The 23,432-nt window shown below is 43.3% G+C and overlaps 1 protein-coding gene across 2 annotated transcripts in view; it reads right to left on the bottom strand.

Annotated features, from left to right (window-relative positions):
- Nucleotides 1–313: 313 nt before the first annotated feature.
- Nucleotides 314–23,432, bottom strand: part of AOX1 (aldehyde oxidase 1) — a 70,050-nt gene continuing 46,931 nt past the window's right edge. Inside the window, exons 24-35 of one of the 2 annotated variants that reach the window (XM_068968711.1) lie at nt 21,298–21,384; nt 20,283–20,474; nt 18,371–18,598; nt 13,414–13,509; nt 11,394–11,522; nt 10,622–10,696; nt 8,983–9,035; nt 5,844–5,958; nt 5,059–5,124; nt 2,710–2,898; nt 2,037–2,204; nt 315–1,153 (exon numbers count right to left, since the gene is read on the bottom strand). In XM_068968711.1, the coding sequence (XP_068824812.1) occupies nt 1,103–1,153; nt 2,037–2,204; nt 2,710–2,898; nt 5,059–5,124; nt 5,844–5,958; nt 8,983–9,035; nt 10,622–10,696; nt 11,394–11,522; nt 13,414–13,509; nt 18,371–18,598; nt 20,283–20,474; nt 21,298–21,384 (1,449 nt within the window). In that variant the 3' untranslated portion in view covers nt 315–1,102. Of the gene's footprint in view, nt 1,154–2,036; nt 2,205–2,709; nt 2,899–5,058; nt 5,125–5,843; nt 5,959–8,982; nt 9,036–10,621; nt 10,697–11,393; nt 11,523–13,413; nt 13,510–18,370; nt 18,599–20,282; nt 20,475–21,297; nt 21,385–23,432 lie in introns of both variants that reach the window. The other variant, XM_068968712.1, reaches the window with a different exon arrangement.

Below are 23,432 nucleotides of genomic sequence, written 5' to 3'. Positions count from 1 at the left end.
CCATCCTAGTGGGTGTGAAATGATACCTCATTGTGATTTTGACTTCCTTTTTCTTTGTGACTGATGAGTTTGAGCCTCTTTTCATGTGCTTATTGGCCATTTAGATATCTTTAGAGAAATGTCTATTTAATTCCTTTGCTCATTTAAAATTTGAGTTATCTTTTTATTGTTGTGTTGCAAGCGTTTTAAAATATATTCTGATATTCTGCACACTAGATCTTCATCTGAAGAAGGCAATGGCACCCCACTCCAGTACTCTTGCCTGGAAAATCCCATGGATGGAGGAGCCTGGTAGGCTGCAGTCCATGGGGTCGCTGAAGAGTCGGACACGACTGAGCGACTTCACTTTCCCTTTTCACTTTCGTGCATTGGAGAAGGAAATGGCAACCCACTCCAGGGTTCTTGCCTGGAGAATCCCAGGGACGGGGGAGCCTGGTGGGCTGCCATCTATGGGGTGACACAGAGTTGGACATGACTGAAGTGATTTATCAGTAGCAGCTGCAGACCTTTATCAGACATATTATTTGCAAATATTTCCCCATATTCTGTGGTTCGTCTTTTCAGTTTCTCAAAGTGTCTTCTGAAGCACCAAAGCTTTTAGTTTTGATGAAGTTCAATTTATCTGTTTTTATTTTTGGTTCCATATAGTACCTGCTATCCATTCTGACAGCAGATGGGGAAAAGCAAATGGGGACAAGAAAATGACAACTTTACATTTCACACTAATAAAATTATTTAGAAAATTGCCTTTTACTAAACAGTATAATTTCTGTTGGTGGATGCAAGACAACTATGAATCACATACAAATCATCATCTTCCATTCTATTCAGCTGGATGGGTCCAAGTAAAGGACAGAATAATAAAGAATATCATTGTAGAGGAAATCTACAACCATTTAAAATATGGTTTCTAAATTGCTTAAGCATATCTATCAGACTCTAACTAGAACATTTAAAATAAGCATCCTATAAAAGCAATACTCTGTGAAATGATTTCTGAACTGTGAAAATTTGTCTTTCAGACCTATCACACTAGAGCACTGAGACTGGATAGATTGCTTTGCTGGAAGAATCACCCCCTCTTCAGAGGTTTGTATTTGATTCATATGGGTATACTCCAAGGAACATAGGATCCAGGTTCATCTCTTGGAATCTGGAATAAAAAGACAAATTTGCATGTTTGCAACTTGGAAGATGTTTACGTCATGTGAAAAAGAGCAGATTATAAAACAGGATAAAAACCACCCAGAGGGTGACCAGGACAATGAGAGAGCCTTCCATGGCAGCAGGAGAAACATGGGGAGTCCAGGAGAAGACCAAGGGCGGGGCTGGTAGGGCAGCTGGGAGAGTCATTTCAGGCTTGAAGAGGGAAAGGGGTCAGGTGGAGTCAGCGTCTGCTTCTCCAGACTGAAGAGGTGATTCCCGGGGCTCTGGAAGAGCTTTAAGGGGTACCGTGAAGAGCCGTCACGAGAGGTTGTATAGAACAGGGCTCTCCCCTCAATTTAAGGAATAACGTGTTTATAGTTAAAGGGGTCACTCTGAATGGCATGACCTTCTCCCACAGTTAAAAATCCCATCACTGAAAATGCCCATGGAGAGTGGAGATGTTTGCTTGACCAGGGTGTTGCAGGAGGAATTCTTGCTACTGGGGGGAGGGAAAGGATCCCTCCCTCTCTGGGGTTCTGATCAGGAACTGCACAAACTCCCATGGCTTGGGTAGAGGAAGTTAAGAATGTTGGGGTGGCCCATATTCTTGGCCTGGGTTTCTTGGGCTCAGAGCATAGTTTCTGAACTTCTGACTAATGTGTCCTGGGAAGGGAACAAAACCAAGGAGGAGCATACAACTGCCGAATGAAGACTGAACTTTTCTTTTTAAATGGTGTAGAAATGACCCCACTGCAGGCAGGCTGCTGTCTCTCTCAACTGTCTTCAGATTCCTGTCAACCTTTCTTCCATGGAAAACCACCATGGTGGGCTAATGAAACTTAGCTACAAGCACAGGGGAAAAAATTCAGACTCGTTGGAGCAGAACGTACCATTTTTGTGAACTTGTCTTCACAGGCCATTCTAATCTTCTCTGGAGTCAGTGGGCTGTTGAGCCTCAGTGGGCCAGGCAGGCCTCTCTCCTGTCGTGCTGCACTTATTGCATCGTGGATGGCAAAAAACACTGAGCACCCCAGGAATATCCCAGACTCTCCCAGACCCTGGTAGGGAAACAAGTCAACTAGATTATGACTCTCTTTCTCTGTATGTGTGTGTGTGTGTATATATATGAATGTATGTATCTCATGTACATGCACATCTATGAATACATATATGCATGTATGCATACATTAAATATTACATATATAACTTTTTCCTTTACAAAACTAATCCATTCTTTTAGCTCAGTATTTCTATTCTGAGGATTCCAGTGGAAGGAAATGACCCCAAAGGGAGAGAGTAGATAGAGGCATGAGGCTGATTCCTGGCATGAAGATGAAAAATCAGATGCAACCTGATGATAATAGTAGTTTGTGTCCACAATTTGAAGAATTTTTAAAGAAATTTATAGTGTTTAATTACTTTAAAGTTAAAATGTTTAATCGGGCTTTTCCCCCTGCACTCCCAGAAAAAAAAAAGAAGAAACCAACTAAGAGATTAATGTAGCCCCTACATCCCAGCACAGATATCACATAAACACTCATTTATTCATGGAGCACAACTTACCTTAGATGAATACAGGGTATTCGAGTTTTCAGAGGGAGGCAACAAAGAAATGTGCAGCTCCATGGGGATGTCACAGATGGCAGGGATTTTATACTGGTTCGGGCCCCGGGTGTACAGGACACCCTGAGGAGAATAATTCAGTTCCTCTATTGTATAAAGTCCCATGCCTTGAATAAATGCACCTTCAATCTGAGGCAAAAAATAAAAATTCCATATATGAGAAAATACAGCCAATAGCAGCATTTCAACTTCATGCTGTTTGCCTGAATTTAAAAAATGTAGTTTAAGAGGGTTCTCTGCATATTTTGGAGCCTGTCTCTGAAAGTTTACTTACAAGTTCACTTTAGAGCATGTCTGAACATCTCCCTTGAGTGCTAAATCCAGTCAAAGAATGTGAGCTTGAATCTCAGCCTGGCATTAAAGCTGCAGCTCCAGAAGAGCCCTCAGAGAACCTGTAGCCAAACATCTTGATTTTTTTCTGCCTACGAGGCAGGTGAAACCCTCTCTGATAGTTTGCCCATAGACTTCAGCATCCCAGGAGAGACTCTCAAGGCTCTGGAACCCTGGCAGCTCACCCCCAACCCCTCGCTCATCAGCTGGCTGGCCTCACATCTCTGGACTGTCTCCTCGATCGTAACATGAAGGGTTTGAACTGTGTGCTCCCTGAGCTTCCTTTACAGCTTTAAAAGGCTCCAGTTCTTAGACATCAGCACATGGATGAAATTACCATTCCATGCAGGCTTCTGATTTCTGGGTCTTCTCTTCCCTTCCTTCCTTCCTGCAGCCACATTTTCTCCAACCTGACTTCTATCTACTAGCAGAGATGTTCTTCTCCACCACAATGTTAGAACAGTCTTTCTAACACTCTAGACCGCTCCCCGGGCCAAGTCCCTCCCAGCTGTTAAGTCCCTTCCCGGGCCAAGTCCCTTCCAGCTGTCTCAGGAGGTTTCTACTAACATGACCCTCTTTCACTCCCTACCTCCAGCCTCACATCCCGCCCCTGTCACACAGGTGACTGCTGCCATCAGCTTATCCTCACTGCCAGCCCTGAACACAAGGTGTGCAGAATCTCAGCTCTTTCTTTAGGTTGATTCCCTCCATTTTCCTCCTACCCAGAATACCTCTTCCTGCTCATTCTTTGCCTGCTTTGACTCCTCCAATCCATAAGTTCTTCCCACTCTCCTGTCAAGGTCCTAATCAGAGGGTCCCTCAGACTACGTCCTCCATTGGAAATAGGAAGCTGAATGGCCCACTGGTGCCAAGGCAGATAGAGAAAGTGAGGGAAGCTTCCAGAGAGCATGTGACTCTCTAAAGATGCAGCCAATAGACTTTTCCTTGGGGAAAGGTAGCTCCAGTGTTGGCAAATTTTCTGTGTATCCAAGAGATGCTAGACACGTGAAAATTCATGTAAAACAGCTTGTGATTTTTCAATCTTGTTAATTATTTCAAATTTAAATTATAAAATATCTGTGGGCAAAATAGGCTACCCATCAGCAGCTGTGCTGTAACTATCTGATGTTTGTTAGCTCAACCTTGAAGCCAGAGGCCATCACCTTCCCTGGACTCAGCACTAAGTCCTGGATCCTACTTCCAGCCCATAGGTGGGGGGTTCATGCTGCTACCTCTAGGCTCAGTGCTGCTCTTTCAAGCTCACCAGTCACAGACTGTGCATTTCTTCAAAAACTGCCTACAACACCTTTGTTCCCTTCCCTTTTTTAGACAATAAGAGGTTTGAGTTCTACGGCTGTCCTGAACAGAAAGATTTTGACTAAAGGGAGAGAATGAGAAAATGATGGGTGGGCTTCCCTAGTGGCTCAGTTGGTAAAGAATCCACCTGCAATGCAGGAGACCACCTGCAGTCCAAAAGACCCGGGTTTGATCCCTGGGTCAGGAAGATCCCCTGGAGAAGGAAATGCAACCCACTCCAGTATTCTTGCCTGGGAAATCCCATGGACAGAGGAGCCTGGCGGGCTACAGGAGTTGCAAAGAGTCAGACATTACTGAGTGATTAACACACACACACAAACACAAGAAGGTGATGAATTGGGGACTTTTATGTTGGTCCAGTAGCTGAGACTCCACCCTCCCAATGCAGGGGACCCAGGTTTGTTCCCTGGTCAGGGAACAAGACCCTGCATGCTGCAACTAAAGATCCTACATGCTACAACTAAGACCTGGAACAGCTAAATAATAAATATTAAAAAATAAACACAAAAAAATTGAAAACAAACAAATAAATATATATTTTTTAAAAAGAAGATGAATAAGTTAATGGAATGTTTTCCTGACAGACCCCCCAGCAGTGTTGACTTTTACAAACAAGGAGAGAGGCACATTAGTTCCACATACCTGGCCTATGTCAAGGGCTGGATTTATACTGTAGCCAACATCCATGACAATGTCTGTTCTGATGTTCTAGTAATTAAAAACAAGTAAAAATGTTTAGTTTGATGAATACAATTTGGGAAGACAAAGTTGAGACACATTATATTTCAGGAAAAAGAAGCAACAAAGTTCATTGTGTATAACTTCAAAGTTATGTAAAGACTCATGCAGCTTAAGTAGTCTTTTTTTTTTTCCTTGCAAACAACAGGAGAGAAAAATATTTACTTGGCTTTGATTCCAGCTGAGGGATGTACTGTATTCAGTTAAATCCACTACAACAAATAGAACACATGCCGCAGAAAACAGGAAATGTTTATGGCCCTCCTGATCCTTGTTGCAAAACTTCCTGGTCACCACCACACTCTGCCCTCAGAGTCCAGCTGGCTGGGTGATAGCTTCTGAATCAAGAACTCAGCGTTCATCAGCAAAAAACTGCCATTTTAGATTATGAATTTTTAGAGCAGAGGAGAGACTAAAGCTAACATTACAGCTTGGTCACCAAAAGTTCTCTGATGACCTACAGAGGAGGAAGAGGATAGCAGGCCCAGCCAGGTGGCAGGGACATCTTTGCCCATTTAAGAGGGCAAGGACATAAAGAAGAGAGGCTGCCAGTTGCTTTCTAACCATTGCACCAAGGTGATTGCTGAGCTCCCATTTCCTTTGGTAATACAGAGAAACTATCCTTAGCCAATTACGTGGTGCTTTTCTAGTGCTCAGACAGACGAAGACCTTCCCAAATTGGTACTGACCTTATGAGCACCTGTCAGGCAGTCTATCTCAACCTCGGAACAGGCTGCTCCATAAACAAAGTATTCGAAAGGGTGGCCTTCGCCCGTCTCCCAGTTTATGTTTGACTCATAACCCCTGGAGGAAACGGAATTTTTGAGAAGTATTGTTAAACGATCAAGTCCCTTCATTGCAGACCACAATAATTAAACAGACCCATGAGGAGCTGTGCCCAGTTTGCACACCCAGCAAAAACGAGAGGAGTACACTTGTGATTCAGAGATGTGCAGCACATAATATAAGGAGTAAAGCTGTGGGATGAATAGATATCTACTTCTTTCTTATTAAACCTGCTTTGTCTGATAAAAACAGGAAACCAGTCCCTACCACTAACTCCCTAGGCTTGGAAGTTAACTGGTGATCGTTTGGATATTTATCCTATTGTTTCTGGTTAATATGGGGTCATGTAATTTTGTTGTAATCAGGCTTGGGGAGTTCCAACTGGATTTTATACCAAATACTACATCAAAGGTGCACCCTTGTCGGTTTCTCTTTCTGGCCCCAGGGTTCAGCCTTCTGTAGGTGGGGCCAGGCACCCTGGCTCCCATTCGTTGCCAGCACTCTGGTCTCTCCATCAGGCGCCAAGGACTGCTCTGTTCCCAACTCTTCTTTAAGGACACCAAATGAATGTCATGGTAGAAGAGAAGCATAGGCCAGCAGCTGGCCAGGACTTTCTACCCTTCTCTCCTCCTCTCCTCCTAGCCTGGAGGGGCTTATCCCTGCCAGTGCCCTCAGATTCCCACAAGAATTGGCAAAGAGAGACAATCAGGTGCGACTCTCTATATCTCTCCGCCCCCTGATGTCTTTCACTCTCCATTAAAATAATTTGATAGATTGCTTTCCAAAGTTTCTGAGTTCTAATTGTTCCACATCTTGACAACAAACACATAGATACTGTTAAATTTCTTATTTTTTTGCCAATCTAGACAATGGTATTTATCTTACTATAGATTGAATTTGCATCCCTTTTCCTTCATTTCTTAAGTTAAGGGACACAGTGAGTTTTCAACACGTCAACCACTCCTTCCTTGGCAACTCCCAGGGAACCCTTCATACTTCCCACTATGAAGAAAAAGAAATGCAAAAAAGCAAAATGGCTGTCTGAGGTGGCGTAAGGCCTATTTGTAAGAGATAGCTGTGAAAAGAAGAGAGGCGAAAGGCAAAGGAGAAAAGGAAAGATATACCCATTTGAATGCAGAGTTCCAAAGAATAGCAAGGAGAGATAAGAAAGTCTTCCTCAGCGTTCAATGCAAAGAATTAGAGGAAAATAATAAAATGGGAAAGACTAGAGATCTCTTCAAGAAAATTAGAGATACCAAGGGAACATTTCATGCAAAGATGGGCTCAATAAAGGACAGAAGTGGTACGGACCTAACAGAAGCAGAAGATATTAAGAAGAGGGGGCAAGAATACACAGAAGAACTGTACAAGAAAGATCTTCATGACCCAGATAATCACAATGGTGTGATCACTCACCTAGAGCTGGACATCCTGGAATGTGAAGTCAAGTGGGCCTTAGGAAGCATCACTACGAACAAAGCTAGTGGAGGTGATGGAATTCCAGTTGAGCTATTTCAAATCCTAAAAGATGATGCTGTGAAAGTGCTGCACTCAATATGCCAGCAAATTTGGAAAACTCAGCAGTGGTCACAGGACTGGAAAAGGTCAGTTTTCATTCCAATCCCAAAGAAAGGCAATGCCAAAGAATGCTCAAACTACCATACAATTGCACTCATCTCACATGCCAGTAAAATAATGCAAAAATTCTCCAAGCCAGGCTTCAGCAAAACATGAACCATGAACTTCCAGATGTTCAAGCTGGTTTTAGAAAAGGCAGAGGAACCAGAGATCAAATTGCCAACATCCGCTGGATCATCAAAAAAGCAAGAGAGTTCCAAAAAAATAGCTATTTCTGCTTTATTGACTATGCCAAAGCCTTTGACTGTGTGGATCACAATAAACTGTGGAAAATTCTGGAAGAGATGGGAATACCAGACCACCTGACCTGCCTCTTGAGAAATCTGTATGCAGGTCAGAAAGCAACAGTAAGAACTGGACATGGAACAACAGACTGGTTCCAAATAGGAAAAGGAGTACATCAAGGCTGTATATTGTCACCCTGCTTATTTAACTGATATGCAAAGTACATCATGAGAAATGCTGGGCTGGAAGAAGCACAAGCTGGAATCAAGATTGCTGGGAGAAATATCAATAACTTCAGATATGCAGATGACACCACCCTTATGACAGAAAGTGAAGAGGAACTAAAGAGCCTCTTGATGAAAGTGAAAGAGGAGAGTGAAAAAGTTGGCTTTCCCAACATTCAGAAAACTAAGATCATGGCATCTGGTCCCATCACTTCATGGGAAATAGATGGGGAAACCTTGGAAGGAAAGTTATGACCAACCTAGACAGCATATTAAAAAGCAGAGACATCACTTTGCCAACAAAGGTCCGTCTAGTCAAGGCTATGGTTTTTCCAGTAGTCATGTATGGATGTGAGAGTTGGACTATAAAGAAAGCTGAGCGCCAAAGAATTGATGCTTCTGAACTGTGGTGTTGGAGAAGACTCTTGAGAGTCCCTTGGACTGCAAGGAGATCCAACCAGTCCATCCTAAAGGAGATCAGTCCTGGGTGTTCATTGGAAGGACTGATGTTGAAGCTGAAACTCCAAAACTTTGGTCACCTGATGAGGAGAGCTGACTCATTTGAAAAGACCCTGATGTGGGGACGACAGAGGATGAGATGGTTGGATGACATCACCGACACAGTGGACATGGGTTTGGGTGGACTCCGGGAGTTGGTGATGGACAGGGAGGCCTGGAATGCTGCGGTTCATAGGGTCGTAAAGAGTCAGACACGACTGAGCGACTGAACTGAACTGAATGATTTGAATCATCGATTCAACTGTATTTTATTTGTATGTCTATTTTTCCCCAGGCTTTCTAACATCTGGTTTAGGTAGCAGCTAAAAGTTCTTTATGACAGTGGGTTAACAGAAGGTACAAAATCATTTTTTGCCAAAAGTACAAACAGAAATGAAACTCTCCTTTCAAATACCACTGCTGTTTTCCATAGCATATGATCAAAAGGACTATTTACCTGAAGTATCCAGTAGCGGAGAGACTAATGCTTTCATTAAAGGCAGCCTGTGCCTGGGAGAAAAAAAAAGAGTACAATGTGATGCAATAAAGATGTTTAAAGTAATAGTCACTCAAGACTCACATTTTAAATTTACTTTGTGTTAAATAAAGCGATCAGGAGTGAAAACACGGAAGGACCAACATTAATGTATTCCTTTCAGCCTTTTCCACCTTCTATAGGTAATTTGTGGTTCAGTGCTTATAGGAACGGCATTTATTCAGTGCATATCACCATAATAAATGACTCTCACAGTAATTTACACTTATAGACTGGACTACTGTTGGCAACACATGTTCTGTTTGTGAAGAATTTCATCCAGTCACCTGGAAAGACTTAGCCTATTAACATGGAACCTTTCAGGAAACCAAAGGTGGTCAGATGTTTAATTTTATTATCAAGTACCCATTTGGGCTTCTCTGGTGGCTCAGCTGGTAAAGAACCTGCCTGCAATGCAGGAGACCTGGGTTCAATCCCTGGGCTGGGAAGGTCCCCTGGAGAAGGAACAGTCACCCACTCCAGTATTCTGGCCTGCAGAATTCCATGGATGGTATGGTCCATGGGGTCTCAAAGAGTCAGAAACAACTGAGCGACTCTCACTTTCACTGTCCATAGTAGACTGAGAGATGGGTACAATCTTGCTGAGTCATACCATTTACAGTAAAAGTTCTCCTGACTCTGCAGCGTACACAGCCGACTAAGATACAAAAGGATGCAATTTAGGTCTGAGAAAGAAAAAGGTGAGAAGTGCAACCATCACAGAAGAAAATGGGATGGAGGGCAGCATTCCATTATGGTGGAAGATCAACTTGCTTGCACTCCATCTTTCTCCAGTCAGACTCTCTCAGGCAGCACTGGGCAGAGGGCAGAAATAAAGATGCCCAGAAAGGATTGAGAGCGTTCATAAATATGAATTACAGAATGAGTCCTAACTCTATGGAATAGCAGGACTATTTCTAAGTAAGATTTCCCAATGTTGTTTCCTCCAGACCAGTGCTTTAATGTGACTTAACATCCTAGAACTGTCGGTATGACAGATACACCCAGTCTTTGGTGGGTATCCATTCCACACCATCTGGTACTTTAAAACCCATTATTCTGAATGGTTTCCTAGTTGATTTTAGAATGTGTCTTCCCGTCCAACTAGATTGTAAGTAGATCAAAGGGAGCAGGTGAATGTATACCCAAATGGCTTGGCTTTCTATTTCTAAATGAGTGCTTGTATGACTTCTACTTTTACAGAGTGACTCTGGTATTATCTTCCAATTTTAGGAACAATAGAACCCCCCAAAAAGCGAACAGATTGACAGCTAGTATCAAGAAAATACCTAGATTCCTTAGGAAGAAATATTAATTCTCGCTTAAAACAAGAGGAACCTTCTGTTCTCTAACAGAGAACTGTCCCAGATGCAGGAGTTCTGCCATTATCCTATGATAAGATTTCCACATGCTGAGAACCAAAAGCCAAAGGCCTCGATCATAATGTAAGTGTAATACCTTTTAATGTGCCCTTTCCGCTGATATCTGACTCACAGATTCCTCTCTCACTCTCCTCTCTACTTTTTTTTCTAACATTACACATAGCAACAGTAATTCTTACCCAATCCTTCCAAGTGCCTCTGGGATTCTTGCTGATGATGGGTTCAAGGCGTTTTAGAAGAGTCTGACAAGCATCCTAGGGAAATTTTTCAGTTAAAATTATGATCATAAACACCGACTTCAAAACCACATGATAAGTGACCTTACATAGGCTTATTTAAGAGGCCCATGGAACATGGAGAAGGAAGAGACCAACCCTGTAAGAGGTGATGAGAAAAGTCTCATGGGGGTAGGGGTGAAGCACGAGCTAGTCTTAAAGACAGACCACCTAGGATGGGGGCCTTGTACAGCCCTGTTGAGACCTCAGAACTTAATAGAAAAACTGTTGGCAAACTACTGGCCACCATTTGTAAGCACAATGTGGTCAGATTTATTTTGTGGGGAAGCTTTCTCTGGCTGCGGGAAGTGAGAGTGAAAGGCAGGGAAACTGGGATGGACAGACAGAGCCTTACAATGGCCCTGGCAAGAGGCATGAGCTTGAACCAAAGCAGCCATGATACTGCTACCTGGAACCAGAAAGAGAGATTTCTAGGCAGAATGGATTAGGATGTGGGGATCAGTGAGCTTTCAGGAGTGAGGGAGAAAGGGGGTGGCATTTTCCACTTGGGAGCGTGGCCAGTGCTGAACACTGATTGAGCCCCCAACCTGGGGGAAGGCTCAGTTTTCCCCCAAAAAGGGTGGGAAGGAGACAAAAACTGGATGGATTCTCAACATCTCCTGAGCTCCAGCATTGATGGAGTTCATGATCTAGGCTCCATTGCAATGATTTTTACCTTTACTGCCAACCCGTTGAGATCAGCCACTACAGAACCTCCAGAGGGATTTGTATTAGGGATGGTTTCTGTGCTTGTTCCCCGGAGGTGGATACTGGACAGCGGCATCCTTAACTCACGACTCACCACCTGGATTTTGGAAGAGATCTTTCACTTTTCTTTGGTTAGGCATAGACCTGTGCATATACCCCATGGTAGCATGTATGTGGAGCCCTCCACACCCAGCAGAGACTAGTGACAGGACCATGAGTCCCTCCAGCCACAAGAAGTCCCTCTTGTCTAAAACCCTGCAGCTGGTCTGGCCCCTACAGCCCTGAACACACTTTCTTCTTTGACTTTCTTTTGTACAAAAGCACCCTATAGAGGAGGTGAGCCCTCCAAAGTCAAGGCAGGAAGAAATGCTTTATAACTTCATCATCATGAAATCAACACCTTTGAGGCCTCTCTTACACCTCTGCACAGTTCTAGCAAAGCTGACTTCATCAGAGAGGAGATGCTTTATCCAGATTTCTGGAGATGCTCCAGAAAGAGAAAGGACAATGGCCTTGTTAAAGCAACAGTGCCAACTCGAGATCCCAGAAGTAAATGGTGCCAGTGCCATTGGCTGGCATAAGGACTTAGCTGGCTGTTACATTCTTCCTTTCCGTTTAGTGATGGAGCAAAAATCATACTACTAGCCTCAGCTGGTCCCAGATTCTCTTTCCCGCTAGCAGTATGGCTTAGTAGAGTTTGCCAACAACTAGGGCAACGGCATAAGTATGCAGAACCCTCCCTGTCGCTGGCTCTTAGAAGACTGTCTGCACAAAGTGTATAGGCTTAGAACAGACAGGTTTCTGGTGGCTCAATAAGGAAAACACTTAAATCTCACCTCAGAGAGGGAAAAAGCAATGACCAGACAATTCTCAAGCAAGTGATAACATGAAAGAAAATATATAATTAGCACCCCTATAATCAGAAAAGTGCAAATTAAAGCAATAATGAGGTAATTTCATCTATCACATTATCTAGGATTTTTTTTTAACAGTCCGTAACATAGAATGTTGGCTAGTGGTATAATATGATGGATACTTTCTGGAAAACAATTTGGTAGTAAGTGCCAAATGATTTAAGGTTTATTCTATGACCCAGTAATTCCATTCCTGACAACTTATTTTAAAAAACAGTCATTGATTTGATCACAGGCTTATGGACAAAAGTGTCCACTAGAGTGTTTAACAACTGGGGATGGTTAAGTGAATTATACATACATCCACATGCAACATTAAAAATTATGATTGCAAAAAATTCTTAATGACAGGAGGAAATGCTCCTTCTATACCAAGGTAGGTGGAAAAAACCAAGATACAAAATTATGCAAACAGAGTGCTTGTGGTTTTTTGAAAAAGGAAAGTCAAAGTCATTGAAAAAGAAAAAAAGTCAAACTAGGTAAACCACAAAACAGTTTTACCACTTACTGCTAAGTGATAAAAGTGTGCGGGGTTAAAAAAAAAAAGGTTTCCTTTTCAAATGTTTTATAATCTGTAATATTACAATTATTATCAAAATAGAAACAGCTAAAACTTTTTCTAAAATAATTGAGCCAAAAGAAAAGTGATAGTTTGGTTAGAATTATCAAATGTGCTTTATATCACCAGTTGTTCAGAGTCCGACTATAAAAACGGCAAAAAATAATACAATGCATCAGAATTTACACATCTTTTTATTTCTCAGCAAAGTTTCAAAAAAAAAAAAAAAACAGAAACCCCAACACATTTGTTAATACATTCAAAGGAAAGCAGCAAATGATCTACGACCTTCTTTAGCAATAAGACAACCACAGCCTATTCTGCCACATTTTTTTAAGAGGGTCAGTTATAGAACTGGCTTGATTACCCAGTTTCTGTGAAGAGCTTAGTAGTTGAAGCAGTCAAAGTCTCCTATCCTTTTTATTTTGGAATAGAAAATGTATACCCCTCGTTTCTCCCTTATACACATATCCACAAGCACACATCCAGCTTCATCCAATGACTTGCATTCTTACCTGAATCATTTTAGTGTGGACCCCCTGCCCCATTTCAATTCCACCGTGAGTCACCAGCACAGACCCATCCAGATAAATGTGAACCAGGGCAGCAGCCTAAGCAAAAAAACAGGAAACCATTGCTATGATCTTTTTTATTGAGATTATCATATATCTTATCAAATAGAAGATATTTCCCTTGGGAAGTAACCCCTCCTTTCCACCTCTGCCACAATACATACAGGCAACTCCCTCATCGCGCTGAGCAGAGCCAGGGCAAGTGGTACAGGGCAGGGCCAGCCTGTTGCTGGATGGCTGTGACTCTGGGGCAGGTTTATGCTGCTTACGCTACTATTTCCTCTGGAGGGCAATTGAGGCCCTGGTGCCTTCAAAGATCCCTCTGACCCAGGGTGGAACAATAATCTAAGTTTGGGGGTTTTGAGGGAGAGGCCATCTGTTTTAAATGCAAAGTCACATATAGATTGTTTGGGGGAGAAGGGAAAGACTTGTTTATGTGAACACATATCCTTACAGTTGTAGGTGTGTAACAGATAAGCAAAAATAAAAATCCAAATAAGATGGGGCAGATAGATATTACTTTTTTTGCTACAAAATGTGCTGAGCCTGCCTGCAATCATCTTGGCTCAGAATTACAAGGCTTTAGAGTTGGAAAAGAACTTGGAAGCAGTATTATCTAACTGCAGAGCTGCCCACAGGGATACAGAAGGAAACAACAGCTAACATAGAATAAAAGGCTGCTATGATCAGAACACCAGGCTCTAAGCTAAGCATATTTTACAATCAATAGCAACGTGCCTTCTTGCCAAGCCTGCCTGTGCTACATACACTAGGGGCTATGGAGATGGCTTGGGAGACTGAGAAATCCCAAGAGACTGCAAAAAATGTGAAAGGCTTCTTTTCTCTGAGTCTCCAGTGTAACAGCAATACTAACAGCCACTGGTCCTAGAGAAAATGCTTCTTGTGGTTCCATTGTGGTTCAGGAGGCTTACAAGGCACACCTTTGCAGCTGCTTTCTGGGTCAGCTGGTTGCGGGGAGGAGAGGTGTCACTGAAAGCTACCAGCTAGATTTCTTAATATCTAAGCTTCTAAGCAGAGTGGTATAATGGTCTGGGATTTGAAAAGTCAAGTCTTCAGAAAATTCTGGTAATAAGATAATTTCCATTTATTGAAGCTAAAATTTTAGTAAACCTTACATTACTCATAGGTGTGTGCTAATTCGCTTTAGTCATGTCCAACTGTTTGCGACCCCATGGACTGTAGCCCACCAGGCTCCTCTGTTCATGGGGATTCTCCAGGCAAGTATACTGGAGTGGGTTGCCATGCCCTCTTCCAGGGAATCTTCCTGACCCAGCGATTGAACCCACATCTCTTACGTCTCCTGCATTGGCAGGTGGGTCCTCTACCACTCTAAACAACCCTGGTCAAAAGTGAAAGTTGACGAATTGGGTGTCAATCACCGGATACGCCCAAGGAAAGGACTGTATTCCTAGATGGATTCTTTGCCCACCAGAAGGGCTGTTATAGTCACCCGTGGGCCATGGGCCACCTGGAGAACTGCCTCTTCATTGGCATCTGAAGGTTCACACTACTCCAGTGAACAACGCTCAGAAGCCACCATCATTCCAAGTCAGGCACTTTGACAGTGAACGTGTGCTCTGTCCACCTGGTCAGCAGCCGAGGGATGTACACTGGAAATGGGGACACAGGAGCACCTTCTCTGATGGCAAACACACATACACTCACTGCCCAAGGGAGAAACTTAGAACCTTAGGAAAGGCATCGTTGTCATAATAATCATGGGCAGACACAACAGAGCAGGTTTTCCTGTCTGTTGACGAGTCAGTCCTGGAAACACTGTCTTGTGCTCCTGGCCATTTATTCTCAAAACAATAAAGATAAGGAATGATATCCTCTATAGAGTGCCCGGCGCAAGCTTCCCTGGGGGATTGAGCACCAGACAGCAAGGGTTGTCAGCTGCAGTGGCTGCTCCTGGACTCCACTCTGTGGCACTTCTCTGTACTCTGATGGAATGTAACCCCCGCCCCGGAAGGAAAGTCCAGTGTCCTAAGGCACCCATGCAGAGTAACATAGTACCTCCATTAAAGTTTGATGAATGAATTGGCAACGGTATAGCCATTCAAGCTGTTCCTCAAGCTTGTAAATTCTCTATTTGGCCTCCTTGGCTCTGCAAGCAATTCAGAAGTTGCTTGTGGGTGACATTTGTAGCTGGCACACGTGACTGGGCAACAATCACAGAGGACTCTGCATTTCTTCCCTGTGTGACCCTGCGGGCAGGGCAGCCTTTCTATCTGAGATGGCTGAGTAATCTGTCCCATGTGCTGCTGCAGTCTTCTTGGGCCACTTAACATATCAAATTTGGTTCAGCCAGGCAGTACCAATGGCTGGTTCATTGTGAGTGCCACAAAGATAATTCCGCCAAGCAACATCTATGAAATCAGCACAACTGGTGTGCAGGAACAGATGGCTCTCCAATATCAGCTGGGAACCTAGTCTGTGAAATTTAAGCCATCCACCAAGGACTGCTCGTGCTGGTGAGATGTGTACTCTGGTAACCCCACAGGTTCCCAAAGTGTCTCAGCCTTTCAAATGTTTGAGTTCTGCCTCTGTGCCAAGTGGGCTTCGCTGGTGGCTCAGTGGGAAAGAATCCGCCTGCAGTGCAGGAGACCTGGGCTTGATCTCTGGGTTGGGAAGATTCCCTGGAGGAGGGCATGGCAACCCACTCCAGTATTCTTGCCTGGAGAATGCCATGGACAGAGGAGCCTGGCGGGCTACAGTCCATGGGGTCGCAAAGAGTCAGACACGACTGAGCGAACTAACAGTTCCCGTTTCTGTGCCAGGTGCCATATATAGGCACTGGGAATACAGAGGTTCTTTACATACTGTGTGTGCTTCAGTGCCCCCATCTAGGAAATAAATAAATGTAAGTGAGGGGTGTTGGATACCCTCAGCTGTCGGGAGCACAGTCCTGAAGTCAAGTCCTGGTTCTACCACTCGCTAGTTGGATGTCCTTGGGCAAGATGGTGAACCTTGTGGGCTCCAGCTCTGCCTTCCATGAAACAGAACCACACCAGCCAACAGAAAGGAGACAGTGGTTAAATCAAGTGGGAAATTGCAAATCACTCCACCAAGGGGATATACAGAAGGGGCTCTAGTTCCCTCCTCTGTTTGGTTTTCTTCAGAACAGAGGCTTTTGGTGCACAGCTTCCAGGAAGCAGCCTGTCTGATCCCAAACTCCTCAATTCACCTCCATGAATCAGCCCTGATTTAATGTTTTAAGCACATAAGCTGGTTTTCAGGGAAGGATGGGAGGGGAGCGGGGAGGCCGGCGGAGCTTCTCAGAAGCCTGAGGATGCAACTGTACTGCTGGCAGTTGTCTGAGTTTTTCCCAGCTGAGCTGAATCCCACTTCAGTTCCCATCAGAAGATGCTATGGGAATGTGGATGGGGGGAGCTTGATGTAGCTGACAAAGCACAGCTTATGGGGCCTCTGAGACTTGAGTTCTAGCCCAGATTCCACCTTTCTCAGCAGCTGTGGGACTCTGGGTAAGTTACTGAAGCTCTTGGAACCTCAGCTTCTCATCATTAAATTAAAACTATAAATCTTATAGGTTGCCCTTAAGGCTGAATGAAATAAAAATCTAAAAACTTACAACATAGTAGGTGTTCAGTAATCATTGTTATTTTTTAATCTATTTTTTAATAAATTTCTGATAAGGGAAATGAGACAGACATAACCTCCTATGGAGGGCAGATATTAAGTAATGGCAGCCACAATCACTGCTGATTGTGACTGCAGTCACGAAATTAAAAGACACTTGCTCCTTGGAAGGAAAGCTATGACAAATGTAGACAGTGTATTAAAAAGCAGAGACATCACTTTGCCAACAAGGGTCCATCTATCAAAGCTATGGTTTTTCCAGTAGTCATGTACAGATGTGAGAGTTGGAACATAGGAAGGCTGAGTACCAAAGAATTGGTGCTTTCAAACTGTGGTAATGGAGAAGACTCTCGAGAGTCCCTTGGAAAACAAGGAGATCAAACCAGTCAATCCTAAAGGAAATCAACCCTGAATATTCATTGGAAGGACTGATGCTGAAGCTGAAACTCCAATATTTTGTCCACCTGATGGGGAGAGTTGACTCACTGGAAAAGACCCTGATGCTGGGAAAGATTAAGGGCAAGAGGAGAAGGTGGTGACAGAGGATGAGATGGTTGGATGGCATCACCATCATCAATGGACATGAATTTGAACAAACTCCAGGAGATGGGGAGTTTGCTCAAACAGGGAAGCCTGGTGTGCTGTAGTCCATGGGGTCGCAAAGAGTCAGACATGACTTAGCAACTGAGCACCACCCAAAAGGGGAGGGGCACTGAGTGCCCTGCAATTTCCTGTTTTTACCTCACTTCCTGTTTCTACCTCACAGAATCAGAGTAGCTGAAGAGGAGTCTTAGGGGTCACTGGTGTCCGACTCTTTGCAACCCTATGGACTCTAGCCCACCAGGCTCCTCTGTCCGTGGAATTCTTGAGGCAAGAATACTGGAGTGTGTTGCTGTGCCCTTCTCCAGGGGATCTTCCTGACCCAGGGATCAAACCAGAGTCTCCTGCAGCTCCTCCATTGGCAGGTGGATTCTTTACCACTAGTGCCACCTAGGAAGTGGATGGTCCCTAGGCTTATTTTATATTAAGTGATCTGGAGTGAGCTGACTCAGCTGTTTAAAGCCAGGGCCTAGAGTAGATGCTAGGTCTCCTAATTTCCTAGGAAGAATGCTTGTCACCAACGTAGTGCAGTGGGCAAAGCAGCTCTTGTCTCCTCTGGAGAAAACCTACTGGACAGAGCACCACTCTGGAGAAGTTTAACAACTGGAGAGCACAACCATATCCACCTTCACGGAAAGTTTCCTCAACACCTTTGCATTTGTCTGTGTGAAGAACTCACCTGACCAGCAGCAACTGATCCAACGCCAACCGGAAACTTCAGGGGGACCATTGCCAGCCCCTTCTTCTTCCAGTAATTCTCCGAGTTGAATTTCTCCACAGCTGCTTTCCTTAGGGTGTAGGAAGACGTGGCCATGCATTCTTTCCAACACTGGATCAGGTTCTTAGCATTAATCTCCTGTTTGTAGGGTGTTTGATCAATTTCCTTGTACATGTTTACTGTTCGGACCTACAAAAGAGAAGGGAATCAAAAGGGTTGAGGAGGAACTCGACCGACATAGTCTCTTCCACCCATTGTCCTTCTAGTCAAATTCTGCTCATTCTAGAAAACGCAAACTGAGCTCAAAATTCCCTTCTTCCTCTACTCAGACCTTCTGTCTAATGTGTTAGCACTTAAATGCTTTTGAAGCTGCTCTTGCGTAAGTTCAAAGGCAGGACTCCTTTCTTTATGCTTCTTATATAACTCAATACAGCCTAGATATGCTGTAGACTCTTTAATTCTAGGTGTACTTGTGAGTGTCTGTTGAAAGGCAATGCTGAGTTTAATTCACAGCCTACATGATCCACATGACTGATATCTTCCAGATGCTTTGGCAAGAGAAGACCACACACTTTCAAACATGAAAATATTAAAGTTTGTTTAACTAAAACTTATAATTAGGATGAAAATCCAATTTAAAAAAAATTCTATCTCAGGATGTCTGAAGCACTGAGTAGAATTCTTTCTGAATTCCCAGATATGAACTGGCAACGAAGGCTGTTAGTCACCAGTTTTTGAGAACAAAAGGTCAAGTGCCTCCCATTCCCCGCTGATCACATTCTCAGCAGTTAGGGCCGGCCACTCTCCAAGCTGACAGGAGCCTTACAGGCCTATCTTCTTCCCACCTTCCCCTCCCCAAATTCCCAGATTATAAAAGGAGAGCTGGGTGTCAGTGAGCTGTTGAGAGAAGGTGGTGTTTTCACGGATGGCTCCTCTCCCCTCTACATTCCCTGGGGATGAAGGGAGGTCATTTGCTGATCCTCCTCCAACCTCTACCAATGTGCCAGAATATCTGGGAAAGAGGCTGTGGTGAGATGGCCGGGAAGGGAGGGTTAAGGGCTCCCTACAAGTTCAAAACAGAAAGACGATGGCTCCTGCCTATGGACCCAGACTATAGTGCTGGGCCGGGGGAGGGTAGAAGGAGATGGATGCACTGGGGACCTGGGCTTTCCAGGCAGCAGCGGGCAAGGAGGCAGAGGCTTCAGGATCAGTTGGAAATTTAATTCTCACAGGGAACTGTCCATTTCTAAGAGAGCTGGCAGAAAGGGAGCCCAGAGATGGCATACTCAAAGAGTGGCTTCAACTAACCAAGAAGCCAGTGGCAGAAATGCTGTCCGTTTGCCCTGATTCTCCTCCTCCTCCCTGCCCAACACCTGAGCAGAAGGCACAGGGGAGGTGAAAGGGGCAGAGAGTGCACCATCTTCCCACCCTAACGCCATGCCAGGATCCTGGGAAGAGAACTGAACTTGCGCATGAATGAATATTGGCCCAAGACTTTCAGAACCAAAAGAAGACCATTTAAGTAATTGAAATGACTCAAATGGCAGCTGCCTGCGATGTTAAGGAAGCAGAGGAAAAAAGGCTTTGACAGAACTTGTTGGTAGCAATTATACCCCCAACCAATACGGACTTCTCACTACCAATGAATCCAGTGCTCATGCCTCAGTACCTTCTCCCATGACTTCTGAGGAGGAACCTGAGTAAGACAAGGACCCCTGAACTCTAGAGTCCTGCTCTGTATTAACCAGTCAGCTGGGTTAACTCCAGCAAATCATGTAGCCCCCGTGGACCTCAAATTCCTCAACATGAAGACCTCCAATGGCCCTCCCACCTCTAAAACTCATTATCCTTTGTGAGACAAATTCAGCATTACCTTCTCAGGGGGCAACCCACATTTGGCTGCCACTTCTGTGATACAGGCTTCGGTGATCAGCCCTGCCTGGGGAAAGCCGAACCCTCGCAAAGCCGTGTTGGACGGGAGGTTGGTTCTGCACGCCCACCCCCGGCAGCGCAGGTTGGGAAACTTGTAGGCATTTTCCAATTTCAGAAGTCCCATCTCTATTACCTGGGGAAATCCAGAGTTGGCATGAGACCCTCAACCTTCTGGGCCTGTTTTACCATCCTGAGACCTCAGATCAAAACCAAGCCAGAAATGAATGACCTTCTCTGTATCATATCAAACACACTAACCTTGACCCATGTCTCAAATTAAATGCATTTTTTGCTGTAAAATGATTTTTAAGGATTTGAATAATATTTCTTTTAAAGTTATTTTTTAATTTTCATATTAGAGCTAATGCATCTCCCCCCACCCCCACCCCAGGTTTTAAAACTTTCCAAAGCCTTTGAAGCATTCATCAACACAGTCTACAGAATGTAGTGAATAAGATATCTTGAAAAACAGGAAAAAAAATGATATTTGATCTAATGCATTGGTTCTCGACCAGGGGCAATTTCTCCGTCTTCCTCCCTGGGACATTCGCCAATGTTTGGAAATATTTCTGGTTGTTAAGTCTGGAGGGTAGCTGAGCCACTGACACGTACTGGGTGGAGGTCAGTGATATTGTTAGATATCTTATAGTGCACAGGGCAGCCCCTACTACAAAGAATTATCCAGTTTAAAATATCAATAGGGTCAAGGTTAAGGTCTAACGCTTGCATTTGGGAAAAGAGCTCTAAAATTTGGAAAACATGGAGATAACACACAGATGTAGACTTAGCCAATATCTTTGGGGGCACCAGTAAGTAACATGTGGCTACTTGCTCCTGGCAATGAGAATATTTTGGCTTTTATAATTAAATATCATTTAACCATTGAACATTTTTCTTAATTAAATCATTTTATATAACACTTTCCAGAATGTGCATTTGCTCATTAAAACACTTACAAATAATGACTCATCCAGGAAGGCACCAGCATTGTTATAATGCTCCATATTCAGGGCCAAGATTCTGCCATCATTCATGAATCCAACCTGGGGAAAGAGAATGGACCTTTGATCCTGGTGCTGAGTGCCAAGTCTCTCTAAAGTGTACTTTGTCACTGGTGAACCGTCTACATATCGATGAACATTTTTTATGACATTGGATTTGACATTTTCTTGGATAAGACACCAAAAGTGTATAGGCAACAAAACAAAAAGAGATACATTGGACTACATCAAAATTTAAAAGTTCCATGTATCAAAGGACACCGTCAACAGAGTGAAAAGGCAATCCAGAGAATGGAAGAAAATATTTGCAAGCCATGTATATGATAAGGGGTTAATATCTGGGATGTATAAAGAACTCTTACAACTCAACAACAAGAAACCCCAAACAACCTGTTTAAAAAGTAGACAAAGGACTTGAATAGACACTTCTCCAAAGAATATATACAAAATGTGTAATAAGCACATGGAAACATGTTTAGCATCACAAATAACTAGGGAAATGCAAATCAAAACCACATAAAAATGGTTAAGATAGTAAAAAGTAAAAGTAATAATAATAAAAAGAAAGGGTAGAGAAAGATATAAAAGCAAAATAAAAACCCCTTGTTTAACCTGTCACTACCGTTCAGTCTTCTCCAAATCAACTGCATATTTCTTGACCTCTCATTTTCGCCATTAGTTCTTGGAATTCTAGCTTCCATCCTCATATTTCTACCAAAACCTTCTCCCCTAAAGTCAGTGATCTTGTAATCTCCAAATCTGGTGTCCTGCACATAATGTATTAATATTCCACACATTTTACTCATATAGGGCCCAATTTCATCACAACTCTCAGCAACATTTGGTGCTGCTAGAGGTCTTTTAAATAAATATCTTCCTTGCTTTTAAAATGTATTCAGTGTTTCTGAACTTAGTAAAGTTCATTTTAATGATTTTTGTTGAACCAAATTCAAACCAAAATCAAGGGCAGAAACTATGAATTCAGCAGTTTAAGCTTGAGTCCTCATTCTGCCACGAAACCCACTCTATGATCTCAAGCAAGTTATATAACCTCTCTGACTATCTGTGACATGGCAGTAAATAAGGTAATGCAGAAAATCACAGGTAAGTGACTGAAACCTAGCAAGTTTCCTAAATATAAATGACTACTAATATTATTATAAATACTATTAATATCATCTCCTATCCTCACACCACCCTCCATCAGAACATATTATTTTCTCATGGTCTTAATCACCACTATGCTGACAGTTTATGTAATTATAATCCAGTCTTTTCAATAGAGTCCCATATCGATGAAGGACATTCCCACAACAATATCCCGTGGTCACTTCTTTCTGAAATACACAAATAAACTCATCACTGTCCCTCTAAACTGTTTCCTCATCCAACTTGGCTCTTTCTTCTAGAAACCTCTGAGTCATGCTTGTGGTTGTTTTTCTCCATTATATTTTGCTAAGTCTGTCACCAAATTCTATTTTATTTTATACCATAATAGCTCTGGGACCCATCTCTTTCCACATCTTACTGTCGCAGCTCAGACCCCAACTGCTTCATGTCTGAACACATCAGTGGCCTCTTGGTGGTCTGCCTGCCTTCATTCTCTTGTCTCCCTAAGCCATCCTGCCCAGTGTCATCATATTTTCCCCCCAAAACACTCATGTTTGGCTATGACACTTGACTGGTCAAGGATCTACTCAGTCTCACTTTTTATGAGATCAAGTTTAAACCTGCATCCTGGGATTCTCAGGTCACTCTGAAACTGTCATCACCTAACCCAACCCACCTTACTTTCTACTACTTTCCAGTAAGCACGCTGGGGTTCTGATTCCCCTTCTCCCCTTACTCCTGTTCCTAAGAATCATGCCACATGTAACTCACCTCTGCATTTATGCTGCTACTGTCCCACCACCTGGTATGACTTCTTTCTGCCCATCCATTCTTAAAGGTCATTTACATTTCACCTTCTCTAAGAAGTATCCTGTATACACTCCAGCCCATACTCATCTCTCGCCATAGTTTTAACATGAGATTATTATGCTTTCATAATGATTTCATATGTATAAGGCTTATTTCTCCCTCAACTACTA

The sequence above is a fragment of the Capricornis sumatraensis genome, chromosome 3 (assembly GCF_032405125.1).
Source record: "Capricornis sumatraensis isolate serow.1 chromosome 3, serow.2, whole genome shotgun sequence".
Taxonomy (NCBI): domain Eukaryota; kingdom Metazoa; phylum Chordata; class Mammalia; order Artiodactyla; family Bovidae; genus Capricornis; species Capricornis sumatraensis.
This window is presented reverse-complemented; position numbering and strand designations above follow the sequence as displayed.